The 20,042-nt window shown below is 43.1% G+C and overlaps 1 protein-coding gene across 1 annotated transcript in view; it reads right to left on the minus strand.

Annotated features, from left to right (window-relative positions):
* Nucleotides 1-8,153: 8,153 nt before the first annotated feature.
* DRGX (dorsal root ganglia homeobox) overlaps nucleotides 8,154-20,042 on the minus strand; it is a gene marked incomplete at its 5' end in the record, with an annotated part of 12,968 nt that continues 1,079 nt past the window's right edge. The window contains 3 exons of the mRNA XM_010184544.1: nucleotides 8,154-8,419; nucleotides 17,723-17,835; nucleotides 18,163-18,335. Of these exons, the coding sequence (XP_010182846.1) occupies nucleotides 8,154-8,419; nucleotides 17,723-17,835; nucleotides 18,163-18,335 (552 nt within the window). The remainder of the gene's footprint in view (nucleotides 8,420-17,722; nucleotides 17,836-18,162; nucleotides 18,336-20,042) is intronic.

Below are 20,042 nucleotides of genomic sequence, written 5' to 3' on the forward strand. Positions count from 1 at the left end.
TTCACACTGCGCTTGAAGCACTCCTTCAGGGGACACAGCTTTTCCAGTAAAACTGAGCTATGTACTATGGCAGTAAGACCACCCTGTAAATAAAACACAGGTTTTATGTGTGTCTGCATCTGTACTATTGGCTTTTGCTGGAACAGCACAGTCAGCCAAGGTCGTGTATACCTGATAGGGCTGAGCAGGAGGAAGCCTATGATGCTCAGAGGCCATAGATAAAACTACAGAGATTCTAATGCATGCTTTTTATTCTGGCTAATCCTAAATCCAACCCAAATCAAGCTAGACCCTCACTCACTCTTAATTTCCCCAAATTAATGCTCACATTGCTGTGTATACGCTGTTAACTAACTCAGCACACAGTAGACATCACCTCCCGTACCATGCTGGGCTGTTTGAAGACTTTCCTGTCCCTGGCTGCGTATTGCTATCTCTGCCAGCAGAAGCGCTTCACAAGGGCTTCCTGATCCACCTGTAGTGAGCCCAAAATGCTCCTGCTGATAGAAGTACAAGGAGCTGAGGTCAGGAGGAGAAAGGGTCCCAGGCAGAGGGCAGGGGGAGAGGGTGAAGGAAGAGCAATGTACTTAACAGGTGCCATCATTTACAAAAGAAACATGTGGTCAATGCAGCTCCCTTCTGCATCAGGTGCTAAGGCTTGCTTTCCTATGGGCCTTGTTAAACTCTGGCCCAGGTATATCCACCCTAGTATGCAGGAGCTATTTTGGTTGGTCTTGTGTAAGTCTCAGGAATAAAGACTTTGAAATCAAGGCCAAATCACCTGCCCGTGCAGTGGCAATAGGAACAAGGTGTCTCCAGTACCTTGACTCCTCCTTTCCTGGCTCATTAATGTAATTCTAAAATCTAATTAGTAACAGTGACTCTCACTTATTCACTCCTTTCCTGTTTTCACAGTGTCTGGTGAATAGTGTATTGCAGAGCAGAAGAGCACCAGTGTCGCTAAAGTAATTTTAATACGTATCTGGTTCATTGAGCTGGTGCAGAGGCATAGCTCTCAATTCACTGGATTATTGTTTTAAAAGTTTGATTTTGTCTGAACTGGGTAGAAATTGGAAGATTTCCAGAGTTTCCCATAAACAAGAATCTTCCCAGCCTCAGCAGCTCTCTAGGCACTTGGCATTTGTACAGAACAGCAAACCTACGACATTTTAACAAAACAACCTGAATCCAGCCAATGCTACCTCAGAAGAAAATTACAGCCCAGATGTAGTGATCCTGTTGTGTGGAGCAAAGAGTATGGCCTATATCCTCAGTTGTACTGCTCCTCATCTCTGATGACAGTGTGATGCAGCCAAGGCAGCGTGGCATTGGGCAGCAGCATGACACAGTGGCACCGAGGGGTCCCAGATGGCTCATGAGCCCTCACTTTAAGGGACAGCAAGCCTCCCAGGCTGTGGAGGCTGGTCCAGTTACTAAAGAAGGGGACCTCTTAGGAAGAAATAGCTCCCTTTGGTATGCCTGTACTGAAAAAGCAGTTACACAGGGCTCAGTATGGCTGAGAATGATTACTCCTGGGTGAAGCCCCACAAGAGAAGTATTCAGGTATTTGGCTTTCTGAGTAGGACTTTGAAACTTTCCTTTCTGACCCCCATTGGAATGCAATTGTGAATTCTTCCCTGGAGAGCCTCTGGCTCAGTCCCAGTTAGGTTTAGGACTAAACACAAATAATAGTTTAGAGGAGAAATAGGAGCATGTCTTTTCTGCTGTACATCTTCCTTCCCTGTCAGCAGCCAATTTCTTGTGCAGTGCTACAGAAATATTTCTAATAAAAACGAACAACTCCCAGGGATGCTCCTATCCCTTGCTGTGCCAAGGACTGGTGATCACATCAGCATCTTGGTTCTCAAGCATCTGCCAAAATCTGATGGCTTCAGCCAGCACAATGGAGCAAGGGTGAGCCAGCTGTGATATAACAGGCAGAATTTTGGTTCCTGGGGAGTCTTTGTTGCAGAGATGGGCTTCTTCATTTAATGGGCCTTGGATCTTATTTAACACATCAGCTTATGTACGGTGCGGGTGTAAAGAAGCTGTGTGCATATAATAAAATACCTCAGCCTATTCAATACCTAGGGGAGTCCTAATAAATTAGCCACTATAGCAAGTGATAGTTTCTAGGGCCCATGCTGAATGCTGGAGTTTAATAAACAAAAATTCTGAAGCAGGAGAACTGAAAGGTAAACCAGTTCAGCTGACAAAGCAAATATAATTTAATTAGAAATTAAAAGTTTTCTCCTGGCCTTGAGCAGTCCCAAGGACTAGAGTTTCAGAATGGTTGTGTCTGGGCTGCCTTCTGATGACTGCTCTCGGGATGCACTTTCTAACCATACTAAGAGAGGTCTCCAAGCCTGGGCTGAAGGGTGCTGCTCAGAGTACATGGGAATCAAAATATATATATTGTATACCAGAATAGACCTTGGCAGCTAATGAACCATATTTACCCAGGTCATCCGTGGAGCAGAAGATGGATATGTTGTAAAAGATGGTGCACTTCCAGGTGTCCACTTGTATATATCTTTAATGTCACAGCACACTGGCTTGTGCTGGAGCTTAGAGAGTGGGGCAGTGACAACCACTCTGCCATTAGACCAATCCAGAGAAGTGGGTATTTCTTCTGTACAAACAGAACTGTCGCAGTCTTGGGTGCTCTAGGAGACCATAGGGCAGTTTAGCTAAATGGTTAACTGTCCAAGACCAGAAACATCTTCAATGCTGCTGTCACACTTTATGAGAAAATATAGAGGCAAGGTAACTTCCAAGCCCATCAGAACAGAGATAAAGGGAAGCATTAGATCTGGAAGTGATTCAGTCTGCAGAAAACTGCTGCCTTTTGTTGCTCTGAATGTGAGAACTCTTCTTGACTAAAATGACACAGGTGGTTGTGGTTTTTTCCTTCTTTGCTTCACGTTATGGATGTTATAACAGCATTGCAAAAGCACTGACAACAGAAGAAGTGATTGAGGTTAAATACTGGAGGAGTTATGCAGGCCGAAACTTTAACTCCTGGTGAGGTTTAACTGTTATGAGTTTACCAGAGGAGACTTGTTACAGCTCCAAAAAATGATGCTCAGACTTCTGAGACAGCAAACTAGCACCTACTTGTCCTGTGGCAGAGAGCTTAGGGCAGACAATAAGGACATTGTGGTAGGATTATTAAAATATTGTTGATGCATCATTCTCAAATAAGGCTGGATTTGCTATATGCCAATGAAATTCTCATTCTCATGGGCCAGATCTACGTAAAGGCTTATTTGGTTGGTATCAGGAAAAGATCATATTTTGTGGTAATACGGTCACCTGAAGTCAATATTTACTGAAGTGCAAAGGAAGTTTTTAAGTGGAAAGAATAAAGTGTTGTTTATTGTACTCTATTGCTTTTTTATTTATGGCAGGGGTGTCAAACTCTTCAGTGAAGAGGTCTGAATTATGTATTCTGAGCTCAAATATCAATTCAGGGCTTCTCACTTCCCCCACTTCACACGCTGCTTTCACCGCACAAACAGCCAGGCGCAACTGAATCTTTATCGAGTAACAGCTCTTTTAGTGGGAGAATGTGCCACAGCAGCACACCACAAGCATTTCATCTCCATCCCCTGCTCCCTCGTGGTCCAACCGGCAGCAAACAACTTCCTCCCGCACTGTGCTGGCTTCTTTCTTCTGCAGGAAAGCAGAAAGCTTATATGTGCAGCAAAAGCGCAAACTTCCCAGAGACACAGCCCTACCAGCAGACTTTTCTCCCTAGTCTGACATGGGGTGGAGGAGTCTTCTAGGAGGTACAGAGAAAGTCAGCCCAAACTTGGCAAGGGCAGCAAGCTGTGGGGAACACAGAGGAGAGGGCACAGACTGCAAGAGGGAAGACTTTAATGTTATACCAGAACCTTTTTCTGCATGCACATGGCCTTCAGCATCATTGTAAATAATACTCTTAATAAAGAGCCAGTTAGCCTTACAATCTCATTACTATCCAGCATGCAGCGTAGGAAGGACTAGCCTACGGCGTGACTGAGTGAAGGTGCATTCTCCACGTTTCCTGCTATAATGTATGTAGGCATAAGGAGGCCTAGATAGATGTACAAGAGATAAAAAAGTAGAGAGGGCTGAGAGAATGGCATGCAACCTTATAAAGAAGGTCCTATGGCCTGGTGTTTAGTATCAGCACCCATTAACAAAACCCAGATCAGTGCAATGCAGTAACTCTGTGCGCATGAACTCCCCAGCTGGCTCTGCTGCCACCTCCTCAGTGCTGGGCTCAGTGCTTGGGTCAGGGCTCTTCACGGGGCAGGGCAGCTGTGCCATGGGGACAGAACAAGGAGGGAGCCAGCATCAGAGCTAGAGGCAGGACCACAGGGTGACGAGTGAGGATGTTGGGAGATGGCTCATGCAGGGAAAGGAGGGGATGAGGGGAAATTGGGGCGCTATGGCTCTCTGTGATTACTTCAGAAAAGAGCCCAAGACTGGAGATGCATTACCAAAACTGCAAGTGACGTTTGCGCAGAGGCTGTTCATGCTATGCCGGGCTCTTGCTGGTATGGAAATTCACAGAGAATTGCATTGGATATAATGTCAATGCAGTAAGCTGTGAAACAAAACATCTTTGTCTTATATTCGTCCCTCAAACCTTGGGCTTCTGTATTTCCCTCACAGAACTGAAAAAAATATCACACAGGCTGTTTTTGGAATAGCTCTCATGTAAATCATCCCCTTGGGCTTGGGCTTCTCACACTGGGGTTCAGCCTGAGTGACTTTTTATAGCCGAGTTATAAACTTTTAAATGCCAGACTTAATCAGAGCTACTGAGATGGCCATTACGTGAGTGGTTTAAGTGGCATAGCCCTGATATATGATAGTGTAGAAAGAAGGCAGGTGGCTCATCCGTAGTGGGCAGTCTATCTGGAAGGGAGTAGGGTCTGGTGGCAAGAAGCGGGCACAGTCGAGACACAGATCTCTTGAGTTCTGCTCTTGCCCTTGTGCTACTGCTCAGTGACCTCAAGCATGTTCCCTTGGGCTGCACTGCACTGAGCAGACAAGTCTCTGAAGAGAATCTGAGAGGCAAATGTGGCTCACCTTGCCCTGGTTTCCCCAGCATGCTAACAAGAATGCAAATATGTATCTGTGTCCCCTAGGGAAATCGTAAGAGCTGTTGGTGAATTGGGGTTTAATGTGACAAATCCAAATGCTTTATTTACGGCTGGCTTAGAGCAACCACCCACAAAATCATATTGAATAATTATAATCACAGTCATATCAGACACCAAAGAATCTAAAAGGCTGTGGGCTTCAGCTTCTGGGTGACTAATGCCACTTCGCCCCTAACAGGAGGCTCTGCAAAACTTTGACCCTCCCTAATTTTGCAAGTTGTGAGACACCCAGCAGGTTCCAGCTGTGAATCTGGGAGCCTTCTCCACTCTGCAACGTCTTTATGGTCTATGCAGAACTGGGCGGTCATCAATGTGAGAGCAATGCTTGCACAGAGAGATTGATCTGAATGAAAACAGTACAGGGATTATTTAGGGTCTTATTTCTAAATTTATTCAAGTATTAAACAAACAGAAACTACAGCATGCAGCGGATACTTTTCTTTATTGTACAACAAAACTATGGACTTGTTTGTAATTGCAGCATTTCCAGCAACATCAGGCAGACTTGTCGATGTTATCCAGTTTTGCACAGTCACTAGAGTGTCGCATCATGAATTATTAAATCAGTGCTTCGTGGTAATACATAATTTCTTATCAATTATTCATGCTAATGTGCGTGTAGTTTACTTAATTGTGTTATTGACGATCAAAAGTAATTTCCTGAAAATCCTCAAGGACAGAAAATTTAATCAGCGTAACTACTTTTCAGATGCAATGCTGTTAAGTATTCTTAATTTGCTCAACAATTCACTTATTTATGTACCTTTCTGGAGGAAATACGAGTTTAATCAAACAATTAGATTGAAGAGTTAGTGTAGAGAAGGGCTGAAGTTCAACTGAATGCAAGGTAATTACGTTGAAATGAAATTGGGCCTGCCTCTTTGGAGTGGAGTTCTTTTTTAGTCTTTTTTAGGGATGGGGTCCACAAAAAAATTATGATTCAGAAGATCACTATGGAAACAGTGGTGCTCTCTTCTCCAACCACTCCCCACAGCAAAGCTCACAGCGATCTATTTTATTTTGGTGGAAGAAAAAAGTTGTTGCTGGTGCTTAAAGTAAGCCATTATTTGCAGCCAGGGAAGCCACCTCCACCTACAGTTCAGCAGAGCTGGAATACAAAGACAGATAACAGACTACTGCATGTTCCCCCCGCTGTTAGGACAGTTCAAGATTGCCAAAAGAAACACATGGTGTCACAAAACTAAAGCAAAATGACCCCATTTGATGAACGTGGGCCCTGTCGGACTTGACTTTTTATTTGGACCCAAGTACATGCCCAGCACTGCCCTTCCCGATGGCTTGTGTCTGGAAGACACAAACCCCTCCCTGGGGAAATGCCTAGCACCCTTCACTCCTGGAGCAATGAATCCACCTGCTGAAGACCAGGGCTTCCACCCTTTGAATCGGTGCTGACACCAAGCTCTGCCTCATGGAAAGGGAGATGTGCACCAGCAGGTACGGGATGGTCCTGTGAGCCCCAAAGAAGTCCCAGGTTCTGTGAAATTTGAGGTCTGAGATCACTTGGATAGGAGAGAGAAAATTTTACTGCCAGCCTTACTTGGGACTGCCTTTCCAAGCACATCCCCAAGCTCAGATCCTGTGAGAGGCCGAATACAACCCAGTGCAAAAGTATGTGCTCAACACATTGCAGGAGTTCCTCAGCACAATGCGCAGGAGCAGAGCTGAGAGGACTCCTTCCGCTAGCCTCCACGTTACTTAGCCAAGTCTCAGAGTGGTGGTTTCACCCTGTTCTCCAGGGACATCTGTGGACAAGCCTAAAGAGTCTGCAAAAAGTACCCAGGAAGAACAAGTCCGTGTCGCTAAGTTTAAACCTTTATCTACATTTTACATGGAAAAAAATGTGGGGCACCCCAGACTAAAATGCCTGCTCTAGAGCATCAGATCTTAGACCGCTTTGCTCTGGGGAGTTTCGGGTCAGAAATAAGACTCTGTTTCCTGAGGCATCAATTTCTCCTTTGCATTGTGCCTACTCTGTAATAATTGAGACATTTTCATATCTAGATTCATTACAAGCCTTCAGTGAATGGAATAGTCTGATTTTGGATGGCACAAAGGAATATCCTTCCAAGCTTTATTTCCTTCTTATTAAAAACAAAACATGCAAGGACATATTTGCAGCGTTGTAATACAGGATTATTTTGTTTTCCAGTCTTTCTTTCCAAGAGAATGATGCTAAAATAACCCCAGCTTTGTGCAGATCTAGACACAACTGCACTCTCCATGAAATACCAGCATTACTGTGAATGCTGCTCTGGAGTCATGTGTCTTTTATATCTAACCCAGGGAGTGGCAAAATTAACTTCCAGAGTAATGTTCACATAGAGACTAGTGTAAGGATTTTATTCACAGGTAAACAGATCTCAGCAATTTCCCAGTTATCTCCTCCATGGATGGTTTCACTTTCAGGGAATAAAAGGGAGAAGAGAAAAATTATGAAGAGTTTCGTTCTGTTTTCTGTTTCTCTTACACCTGGCTTGCCTGGGATAGATCTGATTGAAGTCAAATGCCATCAGAAAAACAGCACACCAGGCTGGTATAAACCTGCATATTCCTTCACCTTTGCTGTATGTGGCAGGGTAAATGATGCCTGTATGTCTCTCCTGTCCCAGACCACATGTCTGGAAGTGCTGCTCTTCTTCCAGCCCTCCATCTCACGCAGGATGGGGAGATGAGATGTGCAGGAGCAAGCCAGGATCCTGGGCATTTCAGCGTCCCTAGGGTGTGGAGCGGGGGCTAGAAACAGTTTCACAAATGTTTCCAAACACAGATAGTGCCAGTAAATCAGGGGAATGAGCTACAGCGGCACAAGAAAAGCAAGGGTGCGTGAAAGGCAGCCAACAAGGCCACTCAGATTTGCCAGGTCCCTGATGGCCCCATGACATCCAGCCAGGGCACAGCCACACTGCAGTTCACCCCACAGCAGAGCCCCGGTGGCAGAACCCTGCCCTGAGCCGAGGGTCCGGCTCCAGTCCGGCCTCATACGCTCTTCTCTCCTTCCATGTGCTCCTTGGCTGGAGAGGGCTGCTTGTCCTGGCTGCCCTCGGGGCTGGGTTTGGTGGGAGGAGTGGGGCTGCTGCTGGCAGCAGGCAGGAGGTTGGCAGACTGGAGCACAGCCTCCGAGTGCTCCCGGGCCTTCATGCGCAAGGCAGCCACGCTGGCCGTGCGGTTGCTTTGGCAGCCATAGGTGGGCAGGAAGGAGAGGCCCATAGGGTCTGGAACACAGCACGAGCACAGAGGGCTCCCTGGGGAGGAAGGAGACAAGGCACCGTCACTGATGGGGAAGGTCATGGGGACTGTCTAACTGTTTCCTCCACAGTCAATCTGGAGAGGGCAGAGATGGGATAGGGGTCTCAAGTGGCAACAGCTCCCTCCCCTGTCAACCTTTAGTGTGCATGTAGATGTTCTCTGAATCAGGGTTAGAAAAGCAAGATCCTGTTCTGCTGATCCACTGTGAGTCTTTCAGGGTGACAAATGGCACAAGTGATGGCAAGCAGGCTCAGAAGCAAGCAGTGAAGTTTAGATCACACATGAGATTTCCTCACAAGCAAGGCTGAGCTATCCCCAGCTCTCATCCCATGCTGCTGCTCTGTGGCTACCATCAGCCACAGACCAGAGGTATCCTCTACCTTCCACACACACACTGAAGCCTGATCGATCTGGGCAGCTGCATTTGTTGGGTGAGTGTGGGGATGCCATCACTTATCTACACCTGAGAGATTACTGCAGAAAAAAAGGTGAAAATACCTTGGTTATTATGCAGGAACTAATGACCTTCTCCTGTCTCACTGTAAGATAACATTGTGTAAGAATGCCGTCGGGAGGGATGGGCCAGACCATCTCTACCCTGGCATCTGAGACACACAGGCTGCCCCAAGCAGGCAATGAGAGAAAGGGTGTTCCTCTCTCTTTAAGCCAAAAGGCTTCCCTGCACCCCACTGCCAGAGGCAGTCCTCCCTCTACCAGCTGCCTTCCTGAGCTGAACCACTGCAGGCTCTTCCTCTGGCTTATCTTTGATAATGCTGAGACTTGGAAAAGTCCCAAACAAGCATGCCTGCAAGTCTAGGGTGACCACCAGGCAGGTGACATGCAGTCCATCCAAAAAGCCACCCTGATACCTAGCTTAAATGCATCCACTGAATGAAGGAGAATGTATCAGAGGAGTAGGGAGGGGAGTCAGGGCAGGATGGCTGAGCTACTACTCTACTTTGCTTTCTGGTGAGAAATGCTGGGTAACACCATTTTTCAAGGGATTTCAGAGGCCACACAAACTCCACATCCTCTTCTGCACCCCTGACAAAAGCCTATCCTTTGCTGGTATGCTACCTCACAACAAGAAACAGCCTGGCTGTGTGCATTCTGACTCAATGTCTCCCTCTGATCTTTCCAAGCCAAGGACTTGCTTTAATTTCTGCAGTTAATATTTGAGTTAAATGGCTCATGACTAAGTGATGGAACTAATAACCTGCAGCGAGCAGGTAGTCTTTTACAAGTCTGCTTTCAGTAGCAATGGGTCAGCACTCATCTGCTAGGGATGAAGGCAGAGAGTTGTTTGGTTTTAGGATGTTGGCAAGACTTCTTCACAGCAATTGTCAGAGAATAGCAACTTGGAGGTAATGTTCAGGACAAAAATGCTTCTTGCATTTTAAAAAACAGAATCTACAAGGGACAAGTTATTAATGTAACTGGAAAGTCTTCCTTTCTCTTATACTACTCCTCTGATAGAGCATATGATCAGCAGACCAACATTACCATGGGTCCAGGCATTCAAATTAATCAAACAAGCAAACAATTTGACTAAAATAATCCAATTTTTGCTTTTTGCACTAGGAGGCTCTATCTTGAATTCTGTGGCTGCTTTGAGCAGGTCAGAAGGAGGGTTTATAACTAAATCCACTCAGTAACACAACTTAGGGTTTTTGCCACCACCAACCATGCTCCCAAAGTCATTTTTTCCCCTGTTGAACTGTTTTAACAAGAGGCAGGAGAGGAAGAACAGCACTTCAGAGTCACTACGGTTTGCAGCAGGTCTTCAGCTGCAGAAGCCACACATAAGTCCATTTGCTCACCACTGCCAGGCCCCACTATCTTGGCTCTTAGTTTGGCTCTAAAGTGGAGGGGGGCATCAGAGGTCTTTGTGCTGCTGTTTTCTAACACAAACCAAGTGAGACTTTCAAATGTGGCTGTTCATCTCCCAGGCTGAGGGAGGGTTGACCCATCTGTGGTACCTAACACAGGACCAAGCACAGACACTGTCTGCTTAGCAGAAGGTGGGGAGAAGTAGAAAAGAGTTTTCCCTTTTTCAAAAGAGCAGGAATCAGCTCCATCCCCTAAGAATAATTTTCATTCCATTGTTAGAGAGGGATAAAATATTTATCAGTCTTCAGCATCAATCTAAGCTCTTTGCTTAATAATTAGACCTGATATTACCCAGTGGCTCTGCAACCTGAGGGTGTAGAGTTACTTGTGGTAGAAACTAGGTTATCTCTAGCAATAATTCGCCCAAAACCCATTAGTTTCATTTTCACTGAGGTTAAAACACTTGCAAACAGCAGCTCACACCTGAAAAAAATGTAAAGTAACAAGTGTCATTTGCTCGAGCGTCCAGCTAGAATACAGGAGAGTAGGATTTTAGGTTGAATCTGCTTTACAATTGCCTGTGCCTGCAGGTAGTAAGCCCAGTGAAATCTACTGGGCTTTGCTGGCACAAAATCTGAGATGGGTGATGGGAGAATCAGGAGCCCAAGGTCCCCACCTGCCCGTCAGTCAGCCCACAGTGGACAGGAATCTGACTTTCACCAAGAAAGAGGCATCCACATGTAACAGACATCAATGTTTTTTAACATCTTACCACAGTAACCCTGAGACCACAGTGTGGAAGTAAGGAATTGTTCCTACCTATTTCAGATCCTCAGAGGAGTTTAGGCACCTAGATCCCATTAAAACCAGTGAGGGTTAAGCCATTAGCCTTAGATTCTTGAACCAACTTCCACTAACATGTCTGACAGTCTGATATTACTTTAATGGGATTTGAATCAGGTTGCTACAATACGGACAGGGTACCTTTTTCTTTTTTCAGGAACTTACTGCCTCCTGTACACAAAATTAAAATACACAATTAGATTTCCATTAACTTACAGCAAATTCTGCTGAATTGATCTGAACCTCCTTGCATTCCTATATGAGATCATACTTTAAATGCTCAGTCTGAACATAAATACTTAATGTAATAAATACAGTCTGAAATATTTGATCCACTTGGCAGTTTAATTGATCTACTACAGAGACTGACAGGAAAAATTAAATTAGTTCTGTCTTGTCTCTGCTAACATCACATTTCAATTGTAACAATATTTGATCTACAATTTTGGTTGCCGACCCTTTTGTGCAGTTCCAAGGTTCAGTTTTAGCTGAGAATAGTGGGGTAGGAGCAGGGTCTGCATCGATACGTAAGTATTTAAAACATATATTTTGCATTGCAACTCAACAGTTTAAAGAATTTAATAGATAGCCTTTCCAAAAGTCCCTTTCCTCTTTCGGTATTAGTGCATATCAGCATTTGATGTGGACAGCTGAGCAGCAACCTGACATGAAGGGAATTGAAAAATCCTCAGCTGTGAATGCATGCTGTCTAGTTTCCAGAGAAAATATTTTGCTTGATTTAAGCTTGGTTTTCTTGAGCTCTAAATCCTCATGAACTCTGAAATCACTTTCACAAAGGTTGGAAGGTCAACAACAACCTCGAATTCACAGCGTTGTTTACCAGTAAGAGCTGATTCAAAGGGAGGTCCCTCTTGCTTTTCATACCTGACACCAACACTGTGTCTATTAAAGCCTGAGGCACAAGCAGAAAAAACACAAAAGTGGTTTTATCCAAATCATCTTGAGTTGTGAATCAGGAGGTTCAGAAGAAGGCATTAACTTAAAGCCTGAAATTTAGGGTATCCTCAAGACTGCTAAAGTGGTGCTGGATGGTTCCTCTTTCTAGTGCCTGAACTGGTAAAGTGTGGAAGGCACCCTGCGCTGCCCAGAGGCTGGAAGAACACAACAGAGCTGACAGCAGAGTCCAAATGTTATAATTTCTGATATCCTTGGCTTGTAAATCCTATGTGTCCAATGCAAACAACAAAGAGCTGACGATGTGTCACTCCAAGAGATGTCAATAGGACCCTTGCCTTGCTAAGGTCCACTCACCTAATCAAGATTTGTCCTGGATGAACAAACAAGCACCCATTTCCTTCTCATGGCTCTTAGGGCTCCTAGTGTCTGCATATTCCCTAATAATTGTGATAAAGACCAAAAAATCTACCTGCAAGGTAGAGCAGTGCTGGAGTTAGAGACCTGTGGTAACTAATTTGCTCAAAGTCTGTGCATCTGCAGAAAACTAAAGAAATGCTTTGAATTCTCTAAAGTCAGTGTGCCAGGTAAACTAGGGAAAATGCCAAACAGAACCTACGAGATATGTTTGTTATATTGCATGAGAAAAGTCAGTGAGTCCATAATCAGGAATAACAGAGAAAATAAAGGACCACAAGAGTTTTGATTCACGTTTCTCAGTCTTATGGCAAGCAGTGGTGATTCAATTCAGCAGACACCAGTTCAAGGGTAAGTTAGGTCCTTGAACACTTCTTTCTCAGCCTTGGCAACGGAAACTGCCCAATGGAATTGGACAAATTCTCTTCATCATTCCATAGTAGAAATTGAAATGTAATGGACGGCCAGTTCTAGTCGCGTTTGTGTTTTTTTCCTGAATACTGCAATTAAGCCTCCCTGATATGAACAACAGCAACCACAGCAGCAACAAACCATAAAAGAGCCTAATCAATGGTGCCTTGGAATATCCACTTTGATGTGCATAATGCAATCCTGCTTCTCTATCAGCGGTGTGGAGGTGCCATGAAAACTAACTGAGCTATAACTTGCACAGAGCAGAGCTGTGGGTGAATTATGAAAGTAATTCCCTGGCAAGTGTAATTATTTCTCTCGTCATACACTGCACTCATCATGGGGCCTGGGGAAACTTCAGTGGAATGAAGCAGACACGCTCTTGGCCTCAGCCACCAGAATGGTAGAACGCTTCCGCTGAAAACCGGAGATTCTTGTTTACACCCATTAATAACATCTTCTACAGTAATGAATTGCATTCATGCTGTCATCCATTAAGAAGGTACTTTGAGGTCTCTCTCTGCACAGAACACTAGCTCCTTCTGATGACTCTATTGTTATACAGCCCATAAATAAAACAAGTATTTTCCCTTCATATTTGAGGTCTGCAATTAAATCTACTAAATGGACTGCAGATGCATATTTTACAGTAAGTGATTCATCTTGGAAGATCATGGAAATGTCGAAGTTACCACAATGAAGTAGCACAGTTCTCAAATTAGGACAATTTCAGAGGGTAACGAACACCAGAAATTTCATCTATGCAAGCCTGAAGTAGGAAACCCTGTGTACCACATAAATTGTGATTTTATGCTATTTTTTTTAAATGAGAAATTTCATTTCCTGAAAGAATAGTATGTAGTGAGGTCGTATGGTAGTTCACAGATGCTTGCTACTAAGTACAGTCTCTGATGTGCTAAACTTCAGAGAGGGAGAGAACTCACCTAAGGAAAAGAAAAGGTCTCTTGTATTAATGAATAGAGACTATTTGATAGAAACAGAGAAAAACTGTTCAGTGGTAATATACTCTTCTCTGGAACAGTCTATGCTCTGAAATACCATTCTGATTGCTATTGTACAGCTGGCCTGCTTTCTTCACAGAACATCCTGCAGTACTGATAGCATTGAGGAAAAACAAAACCCTAACCTCTATTTCAGAGACAGCAAGGTGCTTAGGGGAAATAGCTTTTTTCTCATTCACCAGAGCAGACCTAGTCTCGTGCTCCACCAATATCCGTACCTAGAAATGGCACAGATATGGGGGGGTTCAGATGAGTGCTGCCTGTTGAAGCCTACAGTGCAAAAGCAGAGTTGCAGGCTCGGTTCAGACATGGTAGCCCAATGCTAGCCTGTCCTGAGATTTCTCATCTCTACTAGACCAACTTCATTATCAACTGTTATATGGTTATACCACAAACTAGATCGAGGAACCATGTGTCCTACACACTTTACACAGCCTTGGAAATCTGGGTGTAGAGCCAAGTAATCAAAGTCAGAGAAGAAGAAAGAGAGGTATTCATTTCTTTATAGAAGACGGAGAACTCTCAGGTGGCAGAATGAAAATGCTCCCTGAGAGCATAAAATAATTATTAATTAGTTATATCACCATCATCACTTATTATTCACTGTATTGATTTTAATTGTCTCCTTCTAAAGCATCAGTCAAATATTACTCCCTGACACCAGTGAAGTGTTGGCTCACAAGCCCAACAAAGCACATCTTGTCTCCTCAAAAGAATGAAAACAATCTAGACTTCCCAGTAGTATTTGATGTGCTGAGAGTGCCCATTTGTCTGCAGGCAGCTTTTACAGTCTTACTGAAGAATATGATTCCCTGTACTGGCCAGGATTGTTCTTCCAATGGTGGGAATAAGTATCTATTTATGAGATCCTCATAGAGGATCTGCATTTAATTTGACATTTGCATAGAAGAAAGCAGGGTCATGCATCCATTGGTAGTGAAATGGTGCTTTGGTTGTGGAGCAACTCTTTAGCTTTCAAAAGCACAAAGAATCCCTGGTAGTTTCAAAGCATGGTCAGCACAAGAGAGATACCAGGAAGGGCTGTTGATCACTTCATTCTTCAATAAAACATGCAAAGTTTTGGAAAACCTTACTACTTGCTGAATTTCTCCTTACCCAAGCAATTCAAAAACCAAACAATTCAGAATTTTATGCCCTGTGCTGTGTTTGATGGGATATTTTGTAGCATAAGTCCTGTCTGCTTAGAATCACTGTGGCAGAGTTCTGTCAGCATTTCTGCTGCAAAATGTGACCAGATTCTCAAGGGAGACGCTTTAGTCACTTCATTAAGACACATAATGACATACATTAATGCCCACCTAAATCTAGGGTTAGATCTCCTTTGACAGGCCTGAATTGTACGAATCAGCTCCTGGCTCAAAGGGGGAAACAAGAAGGGAGAGCAGAACAAACTGAACTGAGCAAGACAAAGAAGGTCATATAAAGGTTTTGTGAACACTGTGTCTCTCCCTGTCCTTTCCTTCCTTTCCACAACCATTACCTCTTCCTCCAGACTGACACATGAGCCTGGTTTTGCTCTCAAATACACTGGTTTAGATGAACCACCATTCAGCTGATGTTTCCATATCAGAGAAAAATAGAATGTGAATCGGTCCACTCAACCTCTAGACATCATCCTGTTCATCACTGCCAGTTAACGAGATTGAAGCTCAAGGTCTGCTGTGCGCAGCCCCTACCCCAGCCCAGGTGAATTGCTCTTGGAGAAACAGGGAAAGAAGAACTTGCAGAGATGAGCCAAGAAAAGAAGGGACAATATTCCATATGTAAATGTCACAAGAAAGATGCTACAATTATTCTCTGTTAATCTATATAAAATTTGACACCTTACAGAACAACAAATTCAAACCTTAACCTCCAAGCCAAAATTTGACATTACTGAGACCTGGCTGCAGAACAAGAAGATCTCATCAAGCAGCAGCTCAGTCTATCAGTTCCCTGCAAGTATAACGATATGCAGACAGGCATAGGCAGCTCCACAAAGCTCCTGGTATGTGGATGTGCAGATATGCAAATCTGTGACTGGATTTCTTAAAATCCAAATATACTACATCATCCCTTGCATGTATCTGGAGATTTCTAGTGTCAGGCAGAAAACGTAAACAGGGCATCTCAGAAATGAATTGCAGGTGTAGCTTGACGGCGTTCATCAAGAGATTATGTGTATATCTTATAACTGACCATCCCCATACAAATTACCACAAAAATCTATACTTGCATTTGGGACCAGTTTTTCAGTTACACTGCCTTTTAGCCTGAGCAACTTACTATCTAATAAGTATCACTACAAGAGATTCAGGAATAGGATTTTTCCTGCCCCTAGGTTGTAAAACTGCTATCGAGCAAAAAGAAGCAAGTTATTAATTTCTCAATTTAGTGGCTGAGCTGTAAAATCACAGAAAAGAATATCCAGAAGTCTTCCAAATAAATAAAACTTTAAAAACTCTAATTATAATTTTTTTATTAATTTTTACTTCATTGTGCTTCGCTTTTGTTTATTGGGGTTATTTTTCTTTTAAAAATAGCTATATTTAAGCATGAAACAAGTGGGAAGAAGAATATTTTTTTCCCGAAGAGTTTCACCTGAATCTATGGCAGAGAGGCTGTTCCTGCCCAAGTGGAAAAAGCCAAAAGTCTCTGCCTCAAGACCTCGCAGCCATAAAGCAGAGATCGAGAGCACTCGTGCAGTCCAACAGCTGCTGCTTACTTACAGGGCTTAGGCCGACGGTCATCCTTTAAGTTGTAGGGTTCAGGACACACCTGTGTGGCTTTGATTGATTCAAAATCACGGGCAGAAATAGCAGTAGCTGTATGGTGTGTCTGGCTTCAGCTATTTTGGAAAGACAGGAGGGAAAGGGTAACAGGGGGCAGAACACTGGACTTAATGCAAAACTCGGCAGTTCCAAGCATTTGCTTCAGGACTATAGCTTGGCAATGCTGATTTAACTAGAACTACTCATAAAGAGTGTGAGATATGCCAGAGAACAGAGCGAGAGGTATTAGCGGACATTTGTGTTTGTAGTAGAGGGTTTTAAACCGGGAAACTTTCCTCACAAATTATTGTACCACACTGGAGCATAGAGTAAATGTATGTGCCACTTTATGCTTGGCAGTACTACGAGGCTTTACATCCTATAAATCTATAAACTGAATTCATCCTGCTTACACCCTTAGTCTTGTAAATTGTTAGACTAGGAACAGCTAATGGATCAGCTGCTGATTTATTTTTAAAAGGAGCATACTGCTGCTTTTTGGGAACTGAAAAGTATATGGACACTGAATGTACCATCCGTGAATTTTGGGTTCCGAGTAATGAGAAATTACTTTGTATCCTCCCCCATCCTCATGCACAGGCTTTATTCAAGTTCTCAAAGGAGCCCTCCTGTTCAAGAAGAGAAAGATCTGGCATTGTGCACAGATGTACTGCAAAGGAAACCACTTGCAAAGAGCGGATGAGGCATCAGTAATGGTGCCAGGTAATATATAATGCAAAAGGATGCATATAACTAATTTATAAGTATAAATTTGACTCTTAAAAAAAGTACATGCAAAAGAACTCTAAAGGAGCAAACCCTACCTGCCTTGTTCCTTGAGACAAACCCTGACCTCACTAAATGTAACTGAGTAAAATGAAGGAGCTTTGCCTCAAACCATGGTAAAATTTGCAACAGAAGAGTCACTCCTGTACCTACAGCGTTGGTAGGTGCAATTGCTGCCCATCATAACAAGAATAAGGACCCATCATTTCCCAAAGGCTTCTCCACTGGGAGAAGGAGACCACAACACTTAGTTTGAAAGCACTACCCTTTGAGTTTATCTCTGAAGTTACACAAAGTCACTTACCTTTTAGAGAGGCGACATGGGATAAAGCTTGTGCATAGGTGGCTGTGTTGAGAAGAGTCCCTGGCAGGCAGGAAGGGAAGAATGATCCTGTAGGACCCACAGCTCGACTCAGGCTGATGGAGAAAAGAAAAGAACTTTCTTACAAAATCAGAACTGATTCCAAAGACAGCATACACACATGCACACAAACATGTTGGTGTCTCAGTGTCCAATTAGATGGGACAAAGCCTGGATAACAGCCAACAGCTTCTCAGCATCTCCACAGAGAGCGGTGAGTTGTGACAGACAGCTCACCTTCTAACGGTTTGGGCTGTACCTGAAGATGATACCGCATAGGTCAAGGCCTAGCAGCGGGCAAGCCCATTTGTATGTACGTATGTGTGATGCACACTTGGTACAAAGAGAGGCAGCTAATAACTGCTAACATGTATTACTCTTACCTCTGCTGGATCTCCAGACTCTCTTTTTTATTCCTGGATTGATCTGCTGGAGAAGGGGAATTTAAATTCCTTGCAGGAGGTGCCACCTCAGCCATTGTTTCCTTAGAGCCCTCCTGGTCAGAAGCACCCCTTTCTGTTTTCCTCCATTTAGCTCTTCGGTTTTGGAACCATACCTGGAACAGGAGAGCAACCCAAGTTGAATATCATCTTTAGCCACACACAAAGCAAGTAAACTGTAAATTGTTCTTCAGATGAAATCAGTCATTTAGAAGCTTAGCTAAAACTTCCTTTTATTCTGTGTCCCCACCATAATTGTAGTTGAGCTTTAGGTTTATATTTGTATCTGGAATATTTCTGTGTCTGAAAAACAAGCCAGGAGTCTTTAAAGACATTTAAAAGGCATGTCAAAAAAGAAAAGAAAAATAAAAAGAATTTTGTTGTTACTGTTCCAATTAGCAAAAGATTTAAATGTGTGCTTGCATTTATGCACATGTTCAAGTCTTTAAGCGAGCTGCTATTAGAATCAGAGAGGTCAGAAATGAAAAGACATGTATTAGGCCACCTCACCCAGCCCATGTCCTGGAGAGGACTGAGACTTGCTGTTAATCCTCTGACATATTTGTCCAGTCTGCATGTAGATGACTCCAAAGGCAGTAAATACTGATTTTTTTAAGACCGTTCTGCAGTTTAATACAGACCAGTTTACAAATCTTATTTCCCCTTTTACACAACCCAGATATTCATGTTATTGATTTTATCCCCCAACTTTTATTAAGAGTTAATTTTAATAAATTAAAAACACTGTTAAATTGTTTAAAAACACTTTTTTTGTTTTCTTTTACCTTGGGGCTGATGCTCTGAAAGCACCTTATTTAAGGTGGAAAATGCCAAGCCTCCCTGGAGGTCAGGAAATTCACATTTTAGTACATGGCTTCAAATACAGGCATGACTGTTATTATTATTATTCTCCTCCTGCAACTCCATTTTAGTTAGCTGCCTTTTAATTGCATGTATCAGCAAACGTTGAATAATGATTTTATCTATATTCTAAATTTAGAGCAGTTAAATGCAAAGCAAAATGCAGACACTTTCTTGCGTCTTAATTGAATGAAGGTCACAGCTATAACAACATTTAATTGAGCTATTTTTCATTATCATATTTTAATGACTTTGCACTGACAGTTCGCCTGCTTCTGAGGAAAGAGCATGATGAAGTCGTTTATTTCCCTATTTAGTTATTGTTTGACAACATCATCTTCGATTAAGACTCTGCTTTATAGCACATTAATCATATTTGAATGAGCAAGGGGTATAAATGTAAACATATCTCCCATCCTCTGTGTTTCCCCATGTCCCTGCATGAAAGCAGGCTAAACAAATGCTTGCATCTATTGTCTGTTTGCATAATAGCCAACAACAAGGCAAAACACCAGTCCTCAGCAATCTAATTGTCAGCACCCCTATCTCACCCTTGCACCTTTCAGGAAGAAGTTATGATCTTCCACTTCTGAATGCTCAATAATTGTCCCATTTATCTCAATTTGCAGTTCAGTCTTTAGGCACCAATAGCCAAAATGGCATTTTTTATTATTTTTTTAAGCCAGTACCTACAATGCGGTGGCAAAAGGAGATTTTCATTTCCAAATAATAATCAGTTTAATTTGCCCGCATATGACCAATGATTCATGTTCAGATTTAATAATCAGGATCCCATAATCTGATTATAGGAGAAATAATTTGTTTACAATCCCCAATTTACTGCGGTGAATTCCATTATCTTTCTTCAGCCATTGGGTTTTAAGAGATACTAACATGACCCTAGGGAACAAAAGGCAAGCTATTATATTTCCTACAATTAGATCTTTGCATAGTCTTAACCC

This window comes from Mesitornis unicolor, unplaced genomic scaffold, assembly GCF_000695765.1.
Source record: "Mesitornis unicolor isolate BGI_N332 unplaced genomic scaffold, ASM69576v1 scaffold5295, whole genome shotgun sequence".
Taxonomy (NCBI): Eukaryota; Metazoa; Chordata; class Aves; order Mesitornithiformes; family Mesitornithidae; genus Mesitornis; species Mesitornis unicolor.